Raw genomic sequence first — 26,433 nt, 5'->3', positions numbered from 1 at the left:
GTTCGTCATGGAAATTATCCAACGACGAGATAAGGTCAATTTATGCGATTGACGTTTTATAAAGTTAATTTTTAATAGAAAATAGTAAATTCATCAACAAACATCAACTCCTTCCCTTTTCTCGTACTCCTGCGTCCCGAAATTAAATTTATAGTTGTAAATGTTTATTCACGAGATGTTAACTTTGATACACCACTCAGTTTTGTTAGTTGTCGACAATAAACATCTGAATTAATGGTTCGGTTCCTTGGGAGAAGCTCAAAATACACAATACCTTTGTAATCCCACCAAACTGACAACATGATCTTCTTTTGGTGCAATTCAGCTTTCGGCGTGGTTTGGGCTGATTCATCACGCTTCGATCATGATCGTTTTCGAGTTGTGTTATCGCAAACAACCCATTTCTCATCACCAGTGACGATTCGCTTCAGAAAAGGGTCGATTTCATTTCGTTTCAGATGCATATCGCATATGTTGATGCGTCGCGTGAAGTGAATTTCTTTCAATTCGTGTGGAACCCAAATATCGAGCTTCTTAACGATTCCGAGACTTTTTAAACAATATTCTATAGTTGTATGCGAGACATTTAACCTGTCTGCAATCTCTCGGACAGTTATATCACGATCCGATTCAATAATGGCTTTCATTTGGTCATCATCAACTTCACATGGTTGACCAGGACGTTGGTCGTCTTTAAGTGAGAAATTTCTAGAACGGAATTTTTTAATCCAATTTTGACACGCGCGTTCTGTTAAGCAATCCACACCGTAAACTTCACGTATATCTTTGTGAGCCTCGACAGCTTTTCCACCTCTACGGAAATAAAAAAGCAATATGTGCCTATAATGTTCGTTTTTGCACTCCACGTTCAAATTGACAACTAACAATTTTAATCAAAATTACGTGTAATTTGCTTCAGAAGTAACCTGAAAGATGCAGTTATGAAATGTCAGAAAGAAAACAACTGCAACGTGAACAGAAGTCAATCAAACGAAACATATAGCCATCTATTAGTGAAAACCGAAATTACATTCTTGCCAACCTAATAGAAAATCGAAAACGAGCCAAGGTGCTGCACACCCCCGTTTACCCCCGCCATGCGCCCCTAAGAGGGCAAAAGGGCCGCCGTAAGAAAATGAAAGAAAACGGATCGAGTCCTCTCGAAAATGACTCGCATAAGCGGTCGAACTTCTCCTCGGGAATGGAACAGAAACGAAGCCTCGAGTTTCCACCGCGCGGAAGAATAAACGATCCATCTTATTTTTCCGTTCGCGAACGAGTTAATGGCGAACCGATATTTCCCACCGATTCATAGCCACGCAGTCGCCGGCGAACGGAGGAATTCCAGTATCGATTTTATTTTGATTGCTGTAAATCCATTTTCCGTTGCTTCAATATTTATCGAAAATTCCGCGAAAACCACTCCTGCCGGTTTCTTCGGGAACTTCAATCGACTCCGAGTAAATCACTCCGTCTGCACAGAGTGTTCCCGAAATTTCGGTGCAACCGGAAACCGTCCGGATTCTTCCCACAACAATTTGTTCGCGCGAAACTTTGATTTTTCAAAAATTTTGTGTACGTACTTCGGATAGAAGCTGAGCTAGAACGTTTTAGTGGGGAAATATTTGCACGGGTATACGAATCTTAATACACACAGCAGTACAAAATATTAGTAGTGATGAAATATCCGGAAATAGTTATGTTACTGTTGTACATCCCATATGTGATAGAGTAGGTGCAATTTCAATATTTTCAGGTGGAAAACTTAAAAGTTTTCAGGGGTTCTAGCATATTATTTTCGCTACATTAAAGTTATTAGTGACAAATATATATTTAGCTTCTGTGTCACAAACTTTTTATTTTGCATAAGGATCCGGAGTCCAGTGACAGTAAATATAGGAAATGGGGTCAGTAGCGTCACTAAAGTAACTTATAATACAATATAATGTTAGTAGCGCAATTGAAAGTTTAAAGAGCTTCTTCGGTGATCTATGCACACGTTAACAAGAAAGCCAATTTCCAGATCCATAGGTAACAGTAATGATTTAGTTGTCTGCGGAAAGCTTTAATTTACCGGTCATATAATCTTTTCGCTTTTCTGCGTTAGCTATATTAACACGGCGCAAACAAGCGGAGAAAAATTAGGTTTTCGTTTCCCCTCCGCTAAAGCAAGCAACGCCGCCGCGCTGAACGTGCAAAGCGATTTCAATAAACATTTACAGTGTCCCTGTGACGGGCGTATTCAAACCCATTAGTTCTCGCTCTTTTCAACGTTATTATTTAAAAGCGATCGATCGAGCCAGAAAATTCCGTTCATTATAACGTACCACGTTAACGCGATTTGAGAACTTAATGAATCTGCAGATACTTGGGCCACCAATCTGCCGAGACGATCATAATCCCCGAGCGAAATTCATCGGACCTCGGCTTAGCTGTGATCCAAAAATTTCAATTATAATAGGGACCAGCCACTCGATCCGTATAATCGATCGTGCGAGACACGTAGTCGGTCGTTGCCATTCCGAGAGGGTGTCAAACATACCGTCGCCATTTTCATGATCGGCAGTATCGATCGCCGCACCAATCATAATTCGCTCTGGACGCCGCAAAGAGTGAATTTGCCACATATGTCGCCGAGGCCTGGACGATAAAGGTCGCGGAATTATCCCCACTACAACTTATTATTAATTACGTTTTTACGAGACTTCCGTCAATATATTTGTGGAATTTTTCCGATTGAAATGATACCAAATGTGATATAATTCCGATGAAAGTTACTTCCCATTACAATTATATTATCCGAAAATTAGCGTAAATATGATCCGAATTGTATCGTGTTTGGTATCATTTTGATCAGAAAAAGTCCAGAAATATTATCGGTGAAAGTCTCATAACAAAATTAATTGATTAATAATTCGGCAGCATTTGCCAGTGTGACTAATAAAATATAGGACGAATGTATTTACGCTCCTCGGCGGCGCGGATCAAAGAACTCGTGGAATTCACTGTACATCGAAACGTTTTCGATTCCGCGGGCTTCATAAAACATCGCGCGGGCAAACATGGCGTGGTTCTAAATTAAATCGTATCCACGCGGAAGTAGCCGATTATGATGTGTAATCAGTGTTGAAAAACGCCGCGACTGCATGCGACCGGCGGTATTAATTATTTGAACATTTCATCGGCGGTCGACCATAGCCGCCAGCCTCTCCGTGTGTTCAACACATAATCGGATGTAGGCTGCTCGAATGACGAAAGACGACCTCGTGCACCGAATGCACAATATTCGCAATGCAAAATTTTTCGCGAATCCCGGCCATTATTCGGTCGGAAGCAGTTTTTCCGATTACGCGTAACCCTCTTGTTCAGATCTGAATTAGTATACGATAAACGTGCACTCTCGTTTTTTGTTCTTACCGTTTTTCGAGCGCTTCGAATATTCAAACGAATTTCACTGTGAAATTGTTCAAATAATTTTTCCCGAGTAATCTCTGCTTTTTGAGAAATTTGGGGATATGAAATTAGAGATTTGTATTTTTTCCGAGTAAACTCTGCTTTTTAGAAATTAGGAGATTTGTATTTTTCCAGAGTAATCTCTGCTTTTTTAGAAATTTGGAGATACGAATTTAGAGATTTGTATTTTTCCCGAGTAATCTCTGCTTTTTAGAAATTTGGAGATACGAATTTAGAGATTTGTATATTTCCCGAGTAAACTCTGCTTTTTAGAAATTAAGAGATATAAATTTAGAGATTTGTATTTTTCCCGAGTAAACTCTGCTTTTTAGAAGTTTAGAGATACGAATTTAGAGATTTATATTTTTACCGAGTAATCTCTGCTTTTTAGAAATTTAGAGATACGAATTTCGAGATTTGTATTTTTCCCGAATAATCTCTGCTTTTCAGAAATTTAGAGACATGAATTTGCAAAACTGTTCGCGACTTACATGCAACTCCTAGCGTTCCTTTTAATAATATTTTTGTCATTATATTGTGATATTGATTCATCCTCAGAAAATTGTGCCTAATCGTACTCGATTACTGTTCGCAATTGACCATATAAGAATGTGTTTAGGTGTTTCGATTGGCAACGTTTATTTAATGTATTACAGTCTACCTGGAACGTTTCGTCCTTCTTTCATTTGTAACTTTCAACAAGTATTTCTCCGAGATTAATTTAGTATACTTTTCGTATATATTACTCGCAAATATTACCTACAACAATTGTGCAGTTGCTTGTACATAAAACAGTTCCATAAACTCGCTTAAGCGAAGCGATGTATTTGATAAAGTGAAAGCACATCTGGAACTCGCCGATTATCACGGATATCGCGCTAATTAAATGTGGCAATCAGTTGAACGGTGAATTCTACCGTATTCGAAACGAAACTTCCATTTTTCATCCTCACTTCCATAGTATTATTGTTTCAACCATCCCTTCCAACACTGCGGAAGACAACAACAAACGGATTTTGCTAACAGACCGAAGAACCAAAGTACAGAATATACAGGGTGTTCGGGAAATCGTAGCAATTCCTCACATAAAATCTAGTCAAAGATAAGAAATATAGTTTTTTCAGTTTGAAAATTCGTTAGGTACGCGTGCACTTAGACACAGTATTCGCCCGAATTCCCATTTCCGCTTAAGGTTATAAACAACGTAGAGACTCCTATTAATTACAGGCATACCATACCCTAAACGATACTATTGCAAGCAGCAATGGAAATTGCGGTCCAAGTACACGCGTACTTAACGAATTTTCAAACTCGATTTTCTCGAAAATGAAGCCTCGCATTTTCGACTAGATTTTACGCGAGGAATCATCCCCTTCTACCACGATTTCCTGAACGCCCTATATAAACTTTATCTGACTACGAAGCGTCTTACCATTTCGCAGCGTATTTCATCCCCGCTCGTCGACGCATGTATAATCCTCGTTTAATGCTATCAAAGAGTATGTTATTGATACCGTCGCGGCGCGTCGACCAGAACGCGATCCCTGCTCCTCTGAAACGCGCGAGGAAACGGGTATTCCCGCAATCAAAGGGTCACGTTCCCGGCTGAACGAATACACATAATTAATTAGCAGCGGGGAACGGGAGAAAACAGAGACGACCCTTCATGGAAACAAATTCCTTTCGGTGGTGAAAACCCGAACGGACATCGCGCGCCGCGGCGCGGTGGCACGTCGCAAATTAACAATCATGCGAAAAGGAAGGTTAATAGCGGCTAATGAATTCCTGAATGCGGGACGTGGGTTTGTCAGTATTTCAAGCGTTTTCTCCAGTCCGACGGGAGAATTTCGTTCGAAAATGGAGCAAGGAGGACGACAAGAAGAGGAAATGAGGAGCGAGGAGATGAGAGAGACAGAGAGAGAGAGAGGAGAGGGGGTGAAGCGTCCTAAAAGGCGGCACCAGAAATCCCTGGCACATTGAACGGGTAACAGGACGATATTACGGCGCAACAGAGGCGGAAAAAGCGCGGTGATATCACGTATTCATCGGCCCTCGCCTCGTTCGGGACCGTTCGCAGGAAACCCTCCGATTTTACGAGCGATTCGCGTATACCGCGACTCTTCGCACGGTTCGCTAACTCAATCGAGGACTGCGAAGCGAGCCCTGCACGGCCCTCGCATACGAATTCGCCCTAAAGCGTTCTGTTAAACCTGCACGGTTACCGGGGGTCCGCGATCTTCTTTCCTTCCGGTCGGGCCGCGCCCTCGGCGAACTTCCTTCGGAACGTCGTTCCGTGGGAACAAAGAAAAAAGAAAACGAAGAGTAAGGTTCCCTTGTCTCCTATCCGTGTTATTGGAACTTTTTGAACCCGAGGACACCGGCAGGCCACCGATCGGGACCAAAGCTCTCTCGATCAAACCCGCCGCGAGCGAACCTCGGAATATTAACCGTTGCTGCTTCAGCATTCTTGCCGAATAATTGCTATAACAGATCACATGTACCTCTTAGAAATTAACCCGTTCGCGGGCCGAACAGTTTTGGTCTCTTTTCATTGCAGAACTTGCTGTAACAGCGAAACCAAAAATTGTTTCCACAATGGATGTTCTGTTCTCGAGAAATCGTCGATATTTAAATTCGGATAATTTTGTTAAGAGAGATAGTATAATGACAAATCGGGTCTTGTTTTGGAGCCTGAGGCTTCTACAATTTTACTAATCATCATTCATTTTTGCCCGAGTTAGTGTTGACTGTGATAAGGAGAACTTGATTTTTGATTTACTGTATGCTTAACGCCAAGCTGGAGCAGAGATACTGTCGAGGACGAAATTTAGGGTGTCCACTTAAATTTTGCCCTTGGAGACAGGGTTAATGACCTTTAACACATATCCAGCCGGCTTTCTTAAAAATATTTTCTAATAAAGTACGATTTTACGTTTCTCTCGTGTCTGTGCAGTATCCTAATTTTGTCACCAATATTAGTCTACCTAGTTATTAGTGATAGTGAAATTACTAATTTTAGTCTATGCAGTATCCTAATTTTGTCACCAATAATAGTCTAACTAGTTATTAGTGATAGTGAAATCACTAATTTTAGTCTATGCAGTATCCTAATTTTGTCACCAATATTAGTCTAACTAGTTATTAGTGATAGTGAAATCACTAATTTTAGTCTATGCAGTATCCTAATTTTGTCACCAATATTAGTCTACCTAGTTATTAGTGATAGTGACATCACTAATTTTAGTCATACGGTCCGGTGTGTGTTAATAATGATTAGAAATACATGAACGGAGGAATAGAAGGAAAATCATTTTACCATGTAAATTATTATATGTAAATCCAGCGATAATTCGGTTATATTTTATAATTCACCATTTATTAACGATGTAGTAAACCGAAGCTGAACGTATTTGGATCACCTGGAGGGACACATGATTTCCCTGTTTCTCAGCAGGAGAATTACTAACTACCTCCAAACTCTGAACACACATACAGCGCAACGATTATGTTTCCGGATTGATTGAACAGCTACTGCCATCTGTTCACGACAAACAGATTTATAATCGGTATTGACATTCGAGTACAATGTATCTTATTTTCTGAAAGTAAGATAGCATTACTTTTCGGGTAAAAAATTGTTGTGTCGTCCACAACTCTGGTCTATGTACGCGAGACAATCTAACACCACAGTGTTCATTTAGATAACGCAATTTTTACAAATTGAATGCATGTTAATAAATGACGTTTACGCTGCAACACGTCTCTGTGCATTGTACAACTATATCCACTGAATATTGTACCATGAATACTTACCGAGGCACCCACTATGTTCGAGGCACAGTCGACTGTACTTGCTAATGGAAAATTTGTTGTTAACCCTTAGCACTCGAACGGTGACTGTAATGCACCACTAAAAATTGCTGTATTATTATTCGAAATATTTTTTACATTATCAAATTTGTTTGTATTTAATAAATTACTAAACATTTCGGTATTGAACGAGTAAGTTGCACTATTTTCGTATGTATAACATGAAAAAAAAAAGTATATAGGAGGGCATTATTCCAGGTCGGAAGAAATGTTTCATTTTGGAATTAAAATAGCTTCGAGTGCAAAGGGTTAATATTTCTTACGAAGAAAGCCTTCGACTGGGAAACAACGGCTTTAATCATCCGCTAGCCTAAGCCTGTTAACTTGTCTTGAACAGTCGAGCCCGGTGCATCCGATTTTCTATTACGTACGCGATATCATTTCCTGTTTCTCCCTTTTCGTGCATCGGGCTCAAACGATGCACACCATTTCGCATCGCATGTCCGCATCAACTCTCCTAATTGGAGTTGGTCGGACGGGAACACGCTAATTTTCTGGACTGGAGTCCATCCATGAACGCTGATTCGATTGAAACAAATGCGCGAATACCTGCTGCTAATGTCAGCCCGTGAATCAACGAATAGTTAATATGTAGATTCGCGTGACGTGCGAGAATGATTTTTGTCGTTGTCCTTTCGACGAACAAACGCTGGAACAAAGAAGGTGAAAAATTCAGAACTAGCTCGTTGTAGAATCAGAGTGAAACGTAGTGATTTCACTTATTCAGCACGGAGCAATCTTAATTTTCCATTACTGCGCTCGTGTTCATACGATATTTAGTTGGAAAGATGGCGGCTCGATCAATACGGAAATGCGATGGCGAATTCCGACATCTCCATTGTAATTATATCGTTGTTGAGAGGTTCGCCAATTTCGATGCAGACCAATATCATCAGCGTAATTACGACGACGATACCAAAATTATTTTATCCCTTGTTTGGTCAACTTCTATGCTGTTCAAGTGACAAAAATCGAAATGCATACTCGAGCTATTATACAGTCACGATCGGCACGTTGTAATTAATTTGACACGAGAAATTGAAGTAACACCAGTATTGCTAATAGTTATTGAGCATTACGCGTAGTAGCGGTCGTTGCGAAATAAATAATAAGGCAAAGTGATCAAAATGGAAACACTAAAACTTCGTTCGTATTTCAAAGCATTATTGCCGAGGACTTCTCATTTTTGTTTCTACTTCAAAGCCTTTAAAAGCCGAATGAATATTTGAAACGATCCGCTTTACTTGAATTTCTAGTTCACGTTTTAATCTGACTTTGTTCTCGTTTGTAAATTCGTCGATGTTTTCGCCTGTCGCGCGAAATTGTATTAACAAATATGGACACTTGATTTATCAGAGCCAAACGTAACTTGATTTTACGTGTACGAAATATAATCGCCGAAAATACTTTCTGAAACATCTAACAGATTTTTAATACGGTATTCAGTGTTTCTTCTTCCGTTGAGCGTCTGCGCGACTGTAGAACAAGTAGACTGCAGATTTGACGCATTTATGGCAGAAATACATTTCCTACGACGGACCAATACATCGCGCCAAGAAACCATACACCATAGACACCGATAGTGTCTATTACTATATATTACTCCTATATTTTTTATTATTTCTGGTATTACACTTCTATTACTTCCGCACACTATTACTTCAAAATACCTAGGAATTTCTATTTTTCTTTAACCCTTAAGTGCACAGGTAAACTAAATATTAGGAACATGAATGCATACATGGGGTCCATCGAGGACCCCACTTACCTAATTCCTTGCTAACTTTGATTACAGCAACAATTTATTTCTGTAAACACATTAAACGTAACCTAAATATTGACAGAAGCAAATAACTGAACTCTCGGTTCACAAATGGCGCGGCTAAAAATGTTAACACAAAATCCAACACTGGGGTCCTTTGCGGGCCCCACTCGTGCATTTAAGGATGAGTTTACTGGGTCGTAATATATCAATATGCATTCCCGACAGAAAAAGGGTTAATAATGGAGCATATCGGTAACAGTGAAAGGTGACGAACGTCATTGTTCCGAAAATGCATTTGAATAGGAATATCCGTCGAGTATCCATGCGTTTGAATAGGAACAGAAGCGCCCAAATGCTCGAATATACGAAAAATTTACATCGCGGAATTTTCATTATCTTCCCGTAATACGTTGAATCCTCCCTGCGGATGACAGCAGCTCTCGACGGCGCACCGGAAGCGACCCGCGGAACCGTTTCAAAAATTTCACGTGCAAGGGGGATCACTGTGGACAACCGCGATAATGCCGCGAATGCGAGCACCGCCGGTTGTAAACCATCATGCATATAAAGAAATTGGAACGCGACTGCACGAGGCCGTGTCGGGCGAGCACGCACTCTCTGCCTCGCGTTGCCTCGCGTTGCCTCGCGTCGCATGGTGGCGGGTCTCATCGTATCCTGCGACTGTCTCGGATCTCACGTACCAGCCAGGATCAACTTTTCCTCCTCCACTTCCTTGTATTTCGTTTCTTCGTCTCCCTCCTCCGGTCTCTTTTTCTCGAACGAAAGTCCTTTTGCCGTTTCCATATCTCTTTCTCACTGTCCCCCCTCCCTTTCTCTCTCTTTCTCTTTCGCAGCGTTTGCTCCCTCCTGTTCGCAACGCCCTTTCCCCGCACCTCCGTTCCTTCACCTACGGGATAAGTTGATTCGGGAAACTTGTTTTTCCGTTTCGCCGTCACGCCATTCGTTCCCGGTTCCCATCGCACTCGTGTCTCCCCGTTCGGTTTCGCTCCTGTAAATATTGCCATCTGAAATAATTTGCTCCGCCACTCGTCCTCGGAACGCTGGTTCCCCGATGGCGGATCAAGGAAGATTAACCTTCCTTTTGTTCGCAGACGCATCGCCGCGAGATTAAAAGGGAAATCAAAGTCGATTCCGCATTGCGATACCCGGAACGAACGAGATTCCCTTGTCTGCGCGTTTGTTGATCGCGAACTCTCGATCACCATCCAACGGAACGCGGTAATCGATCTCCCGTGTACGATCCCTTTGGGGATATCAACCATTTCCTTATTGTTTTATCAAAAATTCCGACGATTTTTGACGCAACATCTGTTGTGATTACTGGATCGCGGATTTTATGCGTTTAGGACAGAGATGGACGGGTACAATTTAATACAGGGACTGTTGTAACCAAAAAGAAGGAAAATCATGGAATAACGAGGATTATAAGTAACCGAACATTTTTTCTCTTGTTGGTAAATGTTATCGTCGAGAGAAATTCATTTCGATCTCTCATTAATGAGAGAACTTCATTTCGCTTAAGTCGAACCGATATATGCATACGTATAACAATCGAATCGAATGGACCGCTTCAGTTGAATCAGTGCAAAATAACCTAATGCAAATAACATTTTAATCCCAGAGTGGTCAAACAAAACCAACACCGCAATACAGGCCATTTTTTACTTAAATCGAAGTTTCTATTGCACACGCTGTACAGTTTGCTTTTCCACGTGTAAACATTAATACGCAATATCCACGCAAAAAACTATGTTTTCGATTCAATTCTATGTGCTCGACTTTTATTTGTACGTACATGTCAACGTTAGATATCGCTTTTATCAACCAACATTGACTGCAGACGATGAAAAAAGACAAAACACGATCAGCATTATTTTGATGAAAAAGTTGCATTGATCCGTTATTCGCGACATTAAATACACATTTATGAGAATATAAATGATTAAATACAAGGTTTAACTGAATTTCTTTATTTCTATTTTGCTGGAAGCTTTGACGAAGGGAAAGATGAGAATTGTCTGGGAAATACTGCGCTAAGGTTTCAGCAACCATGAAGGCGTATTTTAAAATAGATAAAATCAAGCTTCCAGATACAAGGCGACCGTGCGGCTATAGTGATCTGTTCATCGAAAGAAGCCGAAGACGTAATAGCTGTCCACTCCACTCCTATGTTGCAAGTTTGAAGTGGTGGAAGTGGGGCAGACAGCTATTACCACAGCAGACTCCAATATATCGCGATCAAAAAATTGTTTACAAAGACTGTATCTTCCGAGACGGTAGCTGTAAATTCGAAGAATTTAAAAACACGAAATCAAATCAAATTCCTAGTCTTTTCAAACAGATTTTTGAGCTCGTTGTACGAGGCTCTGCTGTACTTCGGCTATGAAAAATATTTGAAACGCTAATTGTGAATGGACAGTGCAAGCAAGATGATTGATGTTATCAATGCTCCGGCCGACTTCCGGCCGAACGTTTCCAGGGAAGAAACGAATTATTGGGCAAACGTGCGGATTTTCGTTGAACTTGCTGGCTCGGACCACGCGGTGCTCATCGAGAGACGCCTCACCGGAAATACAAATACGGGAAAGGACGAGGCAGGACGAAGAGGAATAAAGTGTGCTCACCGAAACGGGCCAATTTCGACCTCGCTTCTCCGCGTGCACACAATGTATCGATTGTGTGCAGCCAAGTACATACCCGCTCGCGGTCGTGCGCCCGTGATTTTTTCGATTTTTGCGCCCCGTCGCCGCCAGTACAGAATTCGAAAACTCCAAGACGATGGCGGACTTCAACTTTCACGCCATCGACGGATAAACTTCGTTTTTACCTGTTTCCACTAACCGTCCACTTATTTTTGTCCCCGACTGTACATCTTGACCGACTCGAGTAATGGGGTTAGTTCTGAGACAATTATAGAGTAGATGCTGAATTGAGTTTTAAGAAAACGAAAATGCTATAACTGCATAATATAATGCACAGTCAATAGTTAATAGTTCATCTTCGGAATTATCCTTTGAAAGATAATTGAAAAGGCAAAAATGATGAGAGTGCATGTAACTGCAGACGATATAGCTGATAATTTATTTTATATTCGGATTGTACCGATTTTCAATAAGAATGTTAGCTTTGAAATTCTTAATAATGAAAGCGTTAAAGCGTTATTCTTAACAAATGTGGGACATAGTATACGTTACCGGATCTCTTTCATGGTGGTCCCAGTTTTTTGGGTGTAAACAATGGACAATTTGTCCGGCATTGTGCTTTTCAAAGTCCACTATGACAGCTTTTTTAGTCGTTGATTTTTAAAGAAAATCCTATTTTTTCGTATAAAGGTAGAAATTGACGGACATTTTTCTAGTAACGGAAAACGTCGTTTTCAAAAATCTATCTCGCACAGATTGTTGTAACTATTTCGAGGAACTTTTATAATGTCATTGGAACGTTACCCATAGATAGATAAAATTTGTTTATAAATGTAACGAAAGGAACGCTACTTATCACCATACTATTACAGTTTTGCGTTGTGGAAAACAAGTATCTCGATTGAAAAAAGTAGAATAATATAATCATTAGAATGCGCATTGTTACGCAAAATAAATATTGTTGAATTTCGCGTTGCAGGTGCTGCATACACATTTGTTTGAAATTTTAGACAGTCGAAAATGATGCAACATTATTTTTAAATTCCTTGAGTGTATTAACTGTTTCACATTCGATCCACTGATTTTTTTCATAAATCCTCAATCGAAGAATGATCGTTTTATACTGATTTTTGCAGCTGGAAGCACGGCAACGGTTGCTTTGAGAGTATTCTTCTTTTTGTCTCTTATCAGTTACATATTTTTTCGTCTAAAAACACATTTCATTGAGAAAGAATCGGACGAATGTGGATTTTAGGATCGCGACGTCCGCGCAGTTAAATGATTGAAATTCGAGCATGGTGTTTTGGGTGAACGGGTGAAACAGCAACACACGCCATGGCAGTTTTTCGTTCCCGTTTGCGGCATAGAACGCGACCGCGTAGTAAAAACACGATCCGTGTATTTCTACGTTTTCGAGCTTTCCGGAGTTCGAAATTTTATTTTTATGCTCAAGTTAACGGCTCGCTGAACTTTACGATCTTATCTTCCATTCCCGTTATAAACCGTGCTATTTGTCTGGCCGGAAAAAAGGTCGGTTTGCAGCACGAGGCGAATAATATAATAATTATTCCTTCCCGGTCCAAGTCCGGGAATCTCCCGGCAAAATAATCTCTGATTGCTACGCGTGTTTTATACGAATTACACGACTGAATTTATTTAAATTTCTCGCAATTTTTGTTACAATACGTGCTTCAATGAACATTTAATAACTCCTAGAAGCATCTTTGTAATTTCGATAATTATGGAATATAAAATATGTGAAACCGATCATTTGACCGGTTCCGGTACGGCTAGTGTTAATAACAAAAGTAATTCCTGAAATTTATTCAACTAATTTCGAAAAGCGTTTTCAATAAGTTTGTTGCTGAATATTTTCGATTAAGTATAGAATTATTACGTTTTTACCATTCACAAAGTAAGCGAACGTTTGCTATTTTGGTAGAATTGATTTATTTACAACATTTAAATACTCAATGCTTAATGAAAAACATTTCGTTCTCGAACAAACAGCCTGTTTGTGCGCGTAATCGTTCGGAGATCTATTTATTTTATCTATATTAAACGACAGAATATATCTCTGGAATTATTAATGAATATGCAGTAGCAGTAGTTGATACGTTTCATAATTGAAAAAAGACGAAGAAGAAAGAATAAAGGCAGCTAGCAAATAGTAGCTCAGCAGATGAAATGTACAATTAAGGATTTTAGGTATGAAACACACCAGCATAAAATTCACCGCTCCATTTCTTCAAAGCACACATGAAATTCATTTTCTCCAATCAATATTGTTCACTTTCAAACAAGTCCTTCAATCGAGCAGATTTTAATAAAAATTACTTTCGCAGAAATTTGAAAAAATTCACTCTGTATTTTTCAGCCAGTCCCCGTGTGACATGAATCTGTTGTTATTTAAACATAAAATAGCGCATTCTCATTAAAATTTAACTAGTGTAAAAGTGTAAAATGATGAATAATAAACTAAATACTACAGAAATTAAACTTTATTTCTTTTCAATGTGGGGAATGAAGTGTACAAATAAAATTGAAAGAGATCAATTATTTGCTAACTGTGGAATTCATATTTCCATAGATAAAAAAGATATTAAAATTCCAATAAATTCAATTTGATAGTTCACAGTATCACAGCCATTTTTGTGAGGTCTAAATGTGAAGTATCGCAACCTAGCTACAGTGCTCCGGGAAATTAAAGCATCGGGGAATTTTGATCGAACAATTATCGGTCCTTGAAATGCTATAACTTTGTGAAAAAAATCGGACGATCGTTTACCCGGACCCATTTTGAACGGTAAACCCTCCACTCTCACATCTCTGAATTGATTTTTTTCGAGAACCCTTTCACGTCGAAAACCGCAGTGGAAAATTGAAGTTGGTTTTCGTACTAGAACGATTTTACAAATTCAAACAACTGCGCGAACTTCATGAAATCGTTTGAAAACGTTTTCTAGAGGTGAGCCTCGTCTTTATGATCCTTAAAAAATCGACGTGCAAATTTTTTTCGTCGCGTTCCGAATGAAAAATGTGCTGCCGACATTATGCACGTGTTTACTGCGATCTTAGTGTACGTTCAGTGTGTACTTAATATTCAGTGTAGGTTTAGTGTGCATAACGTTAGAACGATATCCCGTAAGAGTTAATGCGGCGATGCATCAACATGCAAGAATGATACCAGGAAGCGATAAGGCAACGGGAGAGTAATACTCGTTTCTAAACATACAAAATACACACTAAACACACGCTGAACACACACTAAACACTCACCCAACGTACACTAAGCACGCATTACACACGACCAAGGTATAAAAGTTCGACCGTGCAATCTCCTCGCGGTGTACTTTCGGCTAACCTAATTCCGGTGGCGCGCTTCTCATTGAAAGTGCGATAAAACGACAGGTAAAAATCGCGCATCAATTTTTTAAAGCTCGTGTGTAAAAGCGAGGCATTCTCCTGCGGGGTAAGATTTTGTTCAACTCCCGGAAAATCGTTTTGCTCTCGTCAAATTTTTCAGAAGAAAAACCAACGTCAGTTTTGCGTTTCGTAACAGAAACATATGTTCGAGAAAATTAACTCCGGGAATGTGAACATCGCTGTTCAAATTGGATCTGAAGAATCGTAGAATTTTGCACGCGTACTCGAGACCTGTTACATCGAAGATACGAATCGCTAGCTATAAATTGAATTTATTATCGAAAGTCACGAATGTGTAAAATGTTGCGCACCACACTGTATAAATAATGCACTGTGTTTACTCGATGCATGTCAACAACACGGGTCTTGCCAGTGTCTTGTATCGAGTAAAGACTACTATGCGAGACGAAGCTGTGATTGCTATTGACCCGTTAAAAGAAAATGGCGGCCGGATTATTGGGAGTAATACCGGCGGGCTGTTATTAGAGCAACGCGTCTATTCGCCGTTGATGTATCCGAATAACCGTATTTACCACGCATTTCCGTGTTATTTGCATAATCTAATCGTGACCGTGCATCCGACATTTAATAGGATATTCCGCGACAAGGATCTCCGGCGGGAGATCAACCCGCCAAAACTCCCGGCGCCATTTTCCCCGAACAATCGCGGGAAAATGCAGTGATCACGCTGGAACAGCATTTGTCCGAGGGCGGGGAGTAATCTCGTAAGGAGAAAAGTTTATAAAATACATAACGCCCGCGGAAAGTTAGGCGAGGTCTTTGCGTACGACCGCGTACAGAGAAATAATTATTTTTGCGAAGCATTCGTCCAATTACGAAAGCTGAAAACAGGAAAAGATTGATCGTTTCCGTTTTTCCGCGATCGATCGGAAGTCTTCCCTCGAGGGGGAGCACTGCTGAATGAAAAGATCATTCTAGAAGAATTTTTCCCCCAGCTGCGCGCATAACTACGTATTTCGCAAGGTCATTCGGGGATATTACATTAACGCGGAAAATGATACCGTCGAATTGAATTTCAGTCAACGGAGGTGGGCGGGAGGGGATCCTGGCTGAAGAAAAAGGCAGGAAATGAAGTTTCCGGGAGGAAATTCTCCCAAAGAAATTTCCCTAGGGTACACAAGCACTCTGCCTTAGGCTAGGGTTAACTTCGAGGGAAACCGTTCACTGTACACTTCTCTACGATTAATACTGCATTTCCTGTTCAACTTATGTTTCTAATGTAATCGTCAAAATTGATATTTTTATTTCCTCCAATTCTAAGATCCGTCTTAAAACCGATTCATATTTACTGCTATTATTTACGAATGAGCTGCAGGGTCCTTGCATTCATATTTCTGGCCTTGGTACAGTTTATTTGTTAGTCTTCGAGAAATCTTCGGATTTATTATTAAAAACAAGACTTATCGGACGTACACGGCGTCGAAATTTTTAAGATTCCATTCAAATATTTGAATAGTGACGACAAACAAAAAACGGCGAGAATTTGTTGCTTTCGGGTCTAGAAAATATGGTGCACGGGAAGCAACTTTTCCTTGCAGTTTCGATATTTTCTAATTATCGAGTCGACTCGCTTCGCCGCGAAAGTGCAAAGAACCTTAAATTTAAATTAAAGTTGAATTGACCATTAAAAATTTCAGGAGCCGTTCTTCGTTTCATAAGCTGTTATGTGTTCGAATTTTCAACATTTCTAAGTTCCTAATGTTCGTACAATCGAGTGACAGTTGTAAATAATACAAATTCGTTCGACAGCGGTGGGGTACGCTACTTTTTCTCTGTCCAGCCATAAATTATGCAACGTATTCCCAATTTCTGTTTCAGGATGGCACATACGTTAAAGACAGCGACACCGACGGGTTGGGTTTGTGCCCTTACGATCCACGGCACAACAGCACCGCGCTTTTCGCAGGTGAGTTATCTGTAACACACATTTACAGTGAGTTATCTTTATCACATTTAAAAGCGAATATTTTGCATCGCTTCGTAAAGATAACAAGAACGTGCTACCCAAAATTTTAGCAATATTTTTCAAGTAATATACAGTGACTCCCATAAATATTCGGACACTAGGTACAACTAACTTTATGATTTAATAATTCGTTTGTTGATAAAGCAATCGCCCTGGAAATTGTTTTTAGCAATGAAACATTTATTAAGGATGATAAACATGTATGATTTATTTGAAAAATATACATACGTTTCGTAATAAAAATTATTGAACGAAATAATGGACCGTTTGTTTTACTAATTTGACTAACTAATTTGGACTATTTCTTTTACTAATTTTTATTATGGAATTTATGTACATTTTTCAAATAAATTATTTATGTTTATCAACATTAATAGATCTTTTATTGCTAGAAACAATTCCCGGGACGATTGCTTTATTAACAAAGGAATTATCAAGTTGTAAAGTTAGTTATAGCTAGTGTCCGAATATTTTTGGGAGTCACTGTATACCCAAAGAAATAAATTTGCCAAATAATTTCTCATCTGTGTATCCTTACAATCTTAATATTTTTAAAGTAAAAATATTAAAACCCGCCATTTTGACGGGTCCCGTGAACCTAGTGTTAAGCGAGCCTCTTCTTTACCTTTGTCTCGCCCCTTTCCCACAAAATGGAGACAAAACGAAAATAAGCGGATGTTTTCTGTTCGAAAAACGTTTCGAGCAACGTTCACGAGGAACACGTACATATTATCATCGGAAATAAATATGCAAATCGGCAGCTGTCCAAGAAGAGAGAGAGAGAGCTCGAACTATTTTAGGGTTGCCGTGCGACGATACGATCGTCTTGCGTAACAATTTCGCTCGGTTTCACGATCCCTGGCAACGATAGGGAAATACCTATTTATGCATAAAAGGGGCCACCTTTCAAAGGAGTTTGTCCTTCCGGGAATTCAGTAGCCCGTGGAAAAGCGAGAGAGGGGGGGGGAGGATAGTTTCGTTTGGTTTTCAGAGGGATCAGCATATACGTTGCCTTTCAAATCGTTGTGGAATTAAAGAGGCTACTAATTCCTGTCTTTCTATACCCTTGATAAACCTTATACGGTGTAAACCAATAAATAAACACTTAATTACCTTTGATAAAATAAAAGAAATTAAATTTTTCTAGATGGTGTATCAGGTACAATCCTTCTGAAGGATTTAGCTTGTAGAAGATAAGATACTATGACCACACTGTAAAATTTATTTTAATACGACATCTCGGTACTCGAGATGGTGGTAGGACTCATTTAAGAACAATAGTTTTTTTATTATAAGTGCTATCATAAAATTTTCACGTTTTCAGGCCATATCCATTAACGTCTACTTTTATTGGAGAACGCTTTAAAAGCTCATCCCTCCCATGCTGCACCCTCATACTCTTTACCTGCAATTACACCTAGGACAATAAATAAAGTTTGAACTAGTTTCAATACAAACTTATTGTTGAAACTTCGCGATAAGAATACTATTATGCTAGCTAGAAATATTTAATGCAGTTTGTATCCGGTCGCTCGAATATTCTAAAAGTCTCTTTTGATACCTCGAAGTACGTACGCTATGCCATCGCAAACTCGCATAAATATTATGCATCTTTAAAAGGCTTTTCGACCGTAGAACATGATACGTATTTTACTATCTGTGTTGTATTCTTTTATTATAAAACTGTAAAATCTTTTACTATCGAACTTTTTGTGTACTGTTATTTCTGCTTTGATATGAAAAGTGTCGCGATATGTTGAAAATAAATATCAACTTTTCGTTTATTTTTGTTAACTGTTCACGGTATACAAAAAAATCAAGGAAAAAGAATGATTTTGATTTCATTTTTGTATCTGTTGTAGCGATAGGTATGTCCATTTTGCAAATCATGTTACGACGCCCAATTAGGCTAGAAGTCCGATAATACAAACATCAGTTCTTGTTATTCGCGCGAAGGAACGATAGTGAGAGTCTGAACTGTCCGAATCGCGTTTTTTAAATGAATGGAGTCCCATTATATTCGAGCAGTAAAAGTTTCATTTTCTCGAGTGTTGCCCTAACTCGTCGGCAGGCGTCCCTAGTCTGTCTTCATACTTTCACGAGAATCTTCTCGAAAAATTGTATCTTTCATAAAGCTCGACAAAAAAAAGGCCATAGGTATTAAATCTGGAAAGTTCGGTGGAGGGGGATCCTATTTCCTCTTACTATCCAACGGCCAGGAAACATACTGTTCAGTGTTATCCGGGCGCGGCGGTCATTGTGGACAGGAGCACCATCATGCTCGAACCACATCCGTAATCTGGTGGCGAGAGAAATATCTCTGAAAAGACTTGGCAGTTCATCAATCAGAAAATCATTGTAGCTTGTCGCGTTCTCCGGTTAGTCTACCACCAGGAAAGTAAGGGTCCACTACTATGTCCAGAGGTCCATCTATTATGTCGCACCAAACATTTTACGAACAGTGTCGTTCACGTTCAACTGTCCGGTGCCAAAGTACTTGCGAAGATTAGTCTCAAATTGTACCAAACCACCGAAATAATTAACCCTTCTGTGCAAGAATTGGGTCTGCGAAATTTATGAATTGAGAGTGCACTGCCTTAACTTTCTTTAAATTATCTTAGAATTGTACTAGTGATAATTTTATCCGATATAGCGACAGTAGCGTTATGTAAAAATATGGATACTTTTGACCGGTGCACTGAAGGGTTAAACGAAAGCTAAAATAAGATATACAGTTTCATATGAAAAACAAATGAAGGGTGATTTCACAGTCAGAAAAGATTTGCGACCACAATAAAATATCCCATCTCGAAATAGGCAAGCTTTATTTATTTATTAACCCTTTGCACTCGAGTGGTGACTCTGAAGCACCGCCAGAAATTATTGTGGCATTATTTCAAAGAAATTATAAAAAATATTACAAAATATTTGTTACATTACAAAATTTCTATTCAACAGATTACTAAACATTTAAATATTATACGCGGTAATCGGATCAGTTTCGTATGAAGAAAATGAAAGTATTCCAAGACGGAGGAAAAATTTAGTTTTAGAATGAAAATAGCGCCGAGCGCAAAGGGTTAATACTTCAAACCAAATACACGTAGCTCAGATATTACTTAGTTCCTAAATTCTGAAGGAACATTGCTTAAGAAAATGATAAATTATTTTGTTGTTCGAAACATTTCCTGAAACGGGCTATGGTTTGGGAAATAATTTTCGCGTGCAAAACTTCATAGATACATAGTTCTATTGTTCGAACATTTCTGTAAATATAATAATTGCACGCGCCGTGTCGTAAGGGTTAAGCAAACGCAAGAGAGATCAGTTTTTCAAATTTCCAGATGCGTCCAGTAGAAAATGTTCAAATCTGGTCCACCAATTTCTGCGGGACTCTAGTGGTGGGTTTGCACCGGAACGACAAAAAAAAAGAGTTGATCTAGTCGGGTCAAAGTTGGCGTCCGTTTTGGCGGAGGAGTCGGGTCTGTATCGAGGACCCCGGTACAGCAAGCTGTCCGTGGCAGGTCGCTGGGCAAACGTTTTTCAAGAATGTTGTTATCACATTCGGAAACGCGGGACGGGCAGTTTTGACAGCTCTTGTCGTGGCTTTGACGAAGTAAAGAGCTGCTTTCGAGCGAGCGGGATCGCTCGCGATGCACGGGACGCGCGTTGCACTGTGCACGGTGCACGGTGCACGGTGCACTGTGCCCGGGCCAACATAACTCGTGTTGACCGAGTTCGGACGATGCGTGCACGCACATTGTATACATCGACGGCCTCTTCGCGAATTTGATAAACACGACGTCATCCCGTCCATGGCGCGTCATCGCGAATTTTCGTGCGCACTGCGCGCACCGGACGCGGATCTGACGACATCGCGGTGACATCTTTTCAACGTGTTGTCCACCGACCACGGCCCTCGGATGTTTTGTTTAACCGTTCGACTGCTAAGCAATTCTTGCAAGAACGCACGAAAACTGCGGTACATATTTTGACTCGATGTTGTCGAACAAAACACTCTCGTTTAGACAAATATCAATCAATTTTAATCATTCTTTTCGCATTATAAAGAAACAATCTTAATTGTGATTGTGAATAAGGAAAAATAAACATTAAATTGTTTTTTTTTCTTTGAAAATTAAAATTTATAAAAAGATAATAGTCCTATCATCACTACTTGTGTCTGTTCTTTCACCATCCTCAGAATCACTAGCAATCGAATCAACGTCCGAAATAATAGCCCGTGACATGGTTATTTTTTAAAAATAATATATAAAAACGGTAGAAAGTTATTTCAGAATGCACTCGTGTTACAAAGTACGCGTGAGGTCAGACTACGTTCACTCCCACGGAGCAACAAAGACACACTGAAACTTGCAGCGCAAACGGTTAAGAGGCTGGTCTCGTGTATACAGGGTAATAACTTTGAAGAAAAAATATCTCAAATAATCGCTGCTCTATAATTCGAATGAAACGCTATCTTGAATAAACAGTAGAATTTCGGCGAACGAAATATCTCTATTTTGATCATCTCAAGCATAAGATAAAGTATCTTTTTATTATTATTATCACGTGTATTTCCTCACACAGTGAGATCGCTCTCGTCCTTGAATATCTCCGTTACTCGCAATAATGTGAGAAAATTTTGTACAGAAAACTTGCATGTTGTGAAGGGGGACATATTGTGATGTAAATGAATTGTGAATGATGTGAATTCTGCGTAAAACTGTGTTGATCCTTATATGTCCCAAATCCAATAGTTGATGAGATATAGAAGGTGACCTTGAAATCTCCGAAACGCCTCCGCGCACCTAAAACATTTTGACGTCACAAAATTTCCCCCTCTCTACCATACAACTTTCGCACATATCAGTAACGGAAATATTCGAGGTGGACAAAGTTATTGGCCCACCCTGTATAAACTTTGTGAAGGTTCCACGACAGGACTCTCGTACTCGGAAAGAATCAAGGACGAACACTGATTAAGCGATGTTTAATGATGGCCCCGTCACGGACTCGAGAATGTGTTCATTAATTGTTGGAGAGCTTGTACGTATAAAAATCCCGACGGAATATAATATTCGTCAAATATTTGAATAAAAAAGGGGCAAAATATCGTAACGTAATGACGCAGAAAGTCGTGAAAAATTGCACTAACCGAGTTTGCGAGATTGTTAACGATTTCAAAAGGGTCTCGCTGAACCGGCTCGCGTATAAACGACAAGAAAACTTTGAAAATTGTTACAGACCTTGAATTTCAAAAAGACTTTATAACGATAAATTGCTTAAAAATTTCCGTATCAATCTACATCTACCGTAAATTTATTAATGCAAATTTTGCAAATATATGACGGCGATACTGTATTATTTATGTCCCTCGATAATTTGATGCAAGCTGATAGCGTACGATAAACAGATATGAAAGAGACACTTAGCGTTCCGTCATCAATATTCATTTCAAGTAGTATTAACGAATTATAGCCAGACCCCCGCAGCTACTCGGTACTCGAACGCAGACGTGCTCAACGAATATTGAAATAAAAGCAGCATTGAACCAATGATTAAAATTCTGCTGAAAAATTCGACTTTCTCGGAAACGAAAGCCCACGCGAAAAGCAGCATCCTGTCTTTTCGATTAACCTTTTATCACCTTCTTCCGGATTCTGTCGTCAACGCAACGGACACTCGGCACACGTATAAGCCACACACGTCACGAACCTAAAGAATTCCGACTCCCGGCACGTAGTTTACGTGGAATTCATTAAAGTTAAATTAGGAATCGGCGGCGGCTCTCTGCGCTGTTTCTAACGTATATTGGTCAAGCTTGTTTACAAAGAGTTTTTTCTATCAAGCACAGCTACCTATCGATTCGCAATGATTGTTTATCACGTTTCGATGATGCGCTCGGCAGCGCGTGTGCTGCTCAACCATCGAGAGGATTCGACAACACGTGTGATTGCGTGTTTCTTTGGAGAAATTGCTTCCGGTGAAATCAATAGCAAGCTGAAAAGGGTAAAAAGCGCGTCGTTTCGGCAGAAAATTGCGCGGAAAACGACGCGAGAATGTGTAGAGCTGTGACGCGGTTTCAGCTCGTTTGTCACGCGTTATGTCGAACCATTTATTTAATATATTGCACATTACGCGCTGCATGAACGTGGCGTATTAGCACGCCTGATTTATGTTAAACGAAGATTATCCTTATCGTTCGCAATAAATAGCGCGCTTTGACGCGGTGTACATTTTCCGATCCCTAACAATTTGTTTACAATATAATCATGAACACGGTCGCGTGCTTTAAAAGCGACGAATTTCGCTAGAACGTTCCAATCAAGCTGCACCGTGATTTATTGCCAGTGACGCGACTCGTTTTTTGATACCGGAGAGGCTCAAATGTTTTATATTTTGATAAATCACGGTGACGTGAATTTATCTGTTAGTAATATCACCCCGTTTGAAAACGGTATGAAACCTTGCTCGTGGAATAATTTGATAATGGATGTGAAAATATATTGAGTGTGTCCTGTGTACCGTGCACCACTGACTGGGAAGTAATTATACAGGCTAAAGTGAGTCGAAACGAAAGAAAAACAGTTTTTTGTTTGACGCCCCGATTTCGAAAAAAAAAAACGAGTTTGATTGGTCCGTGTTTTTCGTTAATAACTCCTTAACAAAGCCGTGGAGAAGATTTTTGACCTCGGGAATCAACCCCTTTAAGGAAGTACAACATTTCTGTGACACCCTGTATAATAGCACGAGTATTCGCTGAATTTTCAAACTCGATTTACTCAAAAGCGAAGATTTCTATACACGATAAATGAATAGAATTTGTGCCACAGTAATTAGAATATTTTTTGTTTTCACCGTTCTTTCGACTATTCTTTGTACTTTGATCAATTGCAAACACCATTGTCACGAAGAAACACATAATTTCAGTGATACATGTATGTATTGTCAACGTCACGATAATATGTTCTCAGTGCTGCGAAAACTGTCTAGGTCACGATCTATCGTTACTTTGTCTGAACTAATTTGCATAATTTCCCTCGCCTTAGAAGTTCATTGTAATATTCTCCGCAAACTTGCATCATACATTCCGAGACAATAAACATAAATTAACCTTACGTACTAAATTTAACGTAAATATTATAAAGGTGTACCGAATATTGAATTTTATCAATTGAAAAAACGCGAAACACAGCGTGAACAAGTATTAAACAATATCTTTTTTCTGTGTTCAGAAGAACTTGGTTCTGCCCTTGCTTGATACTGATATAATCAAATTGAAAAACATGAAAAAAAAGGAAATTAAATTTTATTATAATTCTTTCATTATCAAATAATAATTTACTCAAATTATTCATTTATTTGTGTATACAAAAATGTATATGCAAACAATCGAGACAGTTTTCGTTGTTGACATGCTTGTGCGATATACTTAGTATGAAGATGAAGGAATGATGAACGATAATGACGTCAGCAGCCTTTGTAACTGACACATCATGACAAACAACAACCGATTGTTATGATATTAATTGCTTGTCTAGTAATGGAGCATTGTGCCTGTTGTCGGTGCATGAATGTTTCTCTAATCTTTTCGACTGTATATAGTGTTATATAATAAGATACATATGTGTACGTACGTACGTGCGAACGTGTCGGCCATTCTGCACAATACGTGACGTCAGCGAGACTTGACTAACAATAGAGAAATATGCGGAAGCGCACTGCAGTTGCATCGTTTGCTGCATATCGATACTTTTCTCGAATTAGAATCGCGTTAGAATGCCATACTTGTAAACTACAATTAAACTATTTGTGTCAAAGCTTGTCTCGTCGGTTTATCATTCAAGACCGACACTATATCTCTTTTCCTTTCAACAATATAACAACCTCAATTACTTGCAAAATATACAGTCACGCCGGTACCTTAATTTTTATTATTTTTTATCAAGTCGTATGATTATTAATGAATATTCATTTGAAAAATTACTAGGGAAGCTTATATTTTCCTTAATTGTCCAGTGAGATCAGTAGCTCTGGTAAATAGTGCAATCATTTGTAGGTAGAAGTGTAAACAATTGACTATTAAACTACTAGTCAAATACTGTGCCGACTAGTAAACTATTGACCTTACTAAACTCGTAATCATAGATATGATTATTATCTCTATAAACTAATAAGTGGATTGAACTGATAACAGTATGCAATTGACAGGTAATCGCAATCGACAGTAATATAATATTAACTGCGGATGCCACAAGTTCATTAGATTGATACAACAAATTCAATAGGATTTTGTATGTACATATATCCGGTCCCGTTAGGGGACAAAATGGTTTGGATAACCGGATCGCTCGCATAATCGTTACCATTTATACAATATAAATTGTTGTTACTGTACAATGAATAATTTTGTTCGTATATAAATAAATATACATATGGCAGTGCAATCACACCGCAGCGGAGTATTTTTGCTCCCCACATTTCGTAATTGCGTCCGCAGAAATAACAACGTTAAAATCTGTTTAACGTATAAGATCATTTCGAAGAGGAAGATTTAATTTTCACGGTCCTGGAAAATGGCAGTACTAACTCCTCAAATCGATTTTTTAACTGTAACTACCTCGAAACTTCGTCGAAAACTTTCGACGCGTTTCTCTTGAAAAACAAGTCTTTTAAATTGCCGCGCGGGATAACCCGGAAACTGTTTAATCGACAGATTAATTAAGGACCAAACTGATTTCTTTCGTCGTCAATTTGTTCCAAGCATTTTCATCGGTCTAAAAGTTTATTCTTCGTCCGTAGTGTTTTCGACGAGAATACAGAATCAATTTTTCTGTCAGAAAAAAAAAAGTTCATTTTTCTGTCAAACGCTAAAAACTTTTTCACTTTTTCATGTTTTTTAGAGACAGCTGTAATCTCGGTGTAAACCATCCAACTTTAAGAGAATTTATCATTTTTCGCTGTCAGTTGATTGTGACAGATGCTGCGCTGCACGCCGGCAATGGCTGCACGGCTGGAATAGGTTGACACGATCCTACACTGCCCAATAAACGTTAGAAAAATACTGTACAATAGTTTTCTATACCGTATTATATGCAATCAATATACGTAGCTCCGTGCTCGATTTACAATGTTTACTGCAAATAGAAGCAACCCGAGTGAATGCAAACACAAACTGAAAAGGAATCAGAAATAAATGTAGGCAAACGATTTCAATAAAAACTGTGTATGCACAGTTTTCAGATTCAGTACGAGGGCATCCATTA

The 26,433-nt window shown here is 39.2% G+C and overlaps 1 protein-coding gene across 3 annotated transcripts in view; it reads left to right on the top strand.

The window, feature by feature from the left end:
• The window catches only part of LOC143358470 (semaphorin-1A), a 592,115-nt gene that overhangs the window by 491,205 nt on the left and 74,477 nt on the right, over positions 1–26,433 (top strand). For all 3 annotated transcript variants that reach the window (XM_076795645.1, XM_076795646.1, XM_076795643.1), the window contains one exon: positions 17,017–17,104. In XM_076795645.1, coding sequence (XP_076651760.1) covers positions 17,017–17,104 — 88 coding nt within the window. The remainder of the gene's footprint in view (positions 1–17,016; positions 17,105–26,433) is intronic.

Source organism: Halictus rubicundus, chromosome 10 (assembly GCF_050948215.1).
Source record: "Halictus rubicundus isolate RS-2024b chromosome 10, iyHalRubi1_principal, whole genome shotgun sequence".
NCBI classification, from domain to species: Eukaryota; Metazoa; Arthropoda; class Insecta; order Hymenoptera; family Halictidae; genus Halictus; species Halictus rubicundus.
The sequence above is the reverse complement of the archived record's forward strand: the minus strand, read 5'-3'. Positions and strand labels throughout refer to the sequence as shown.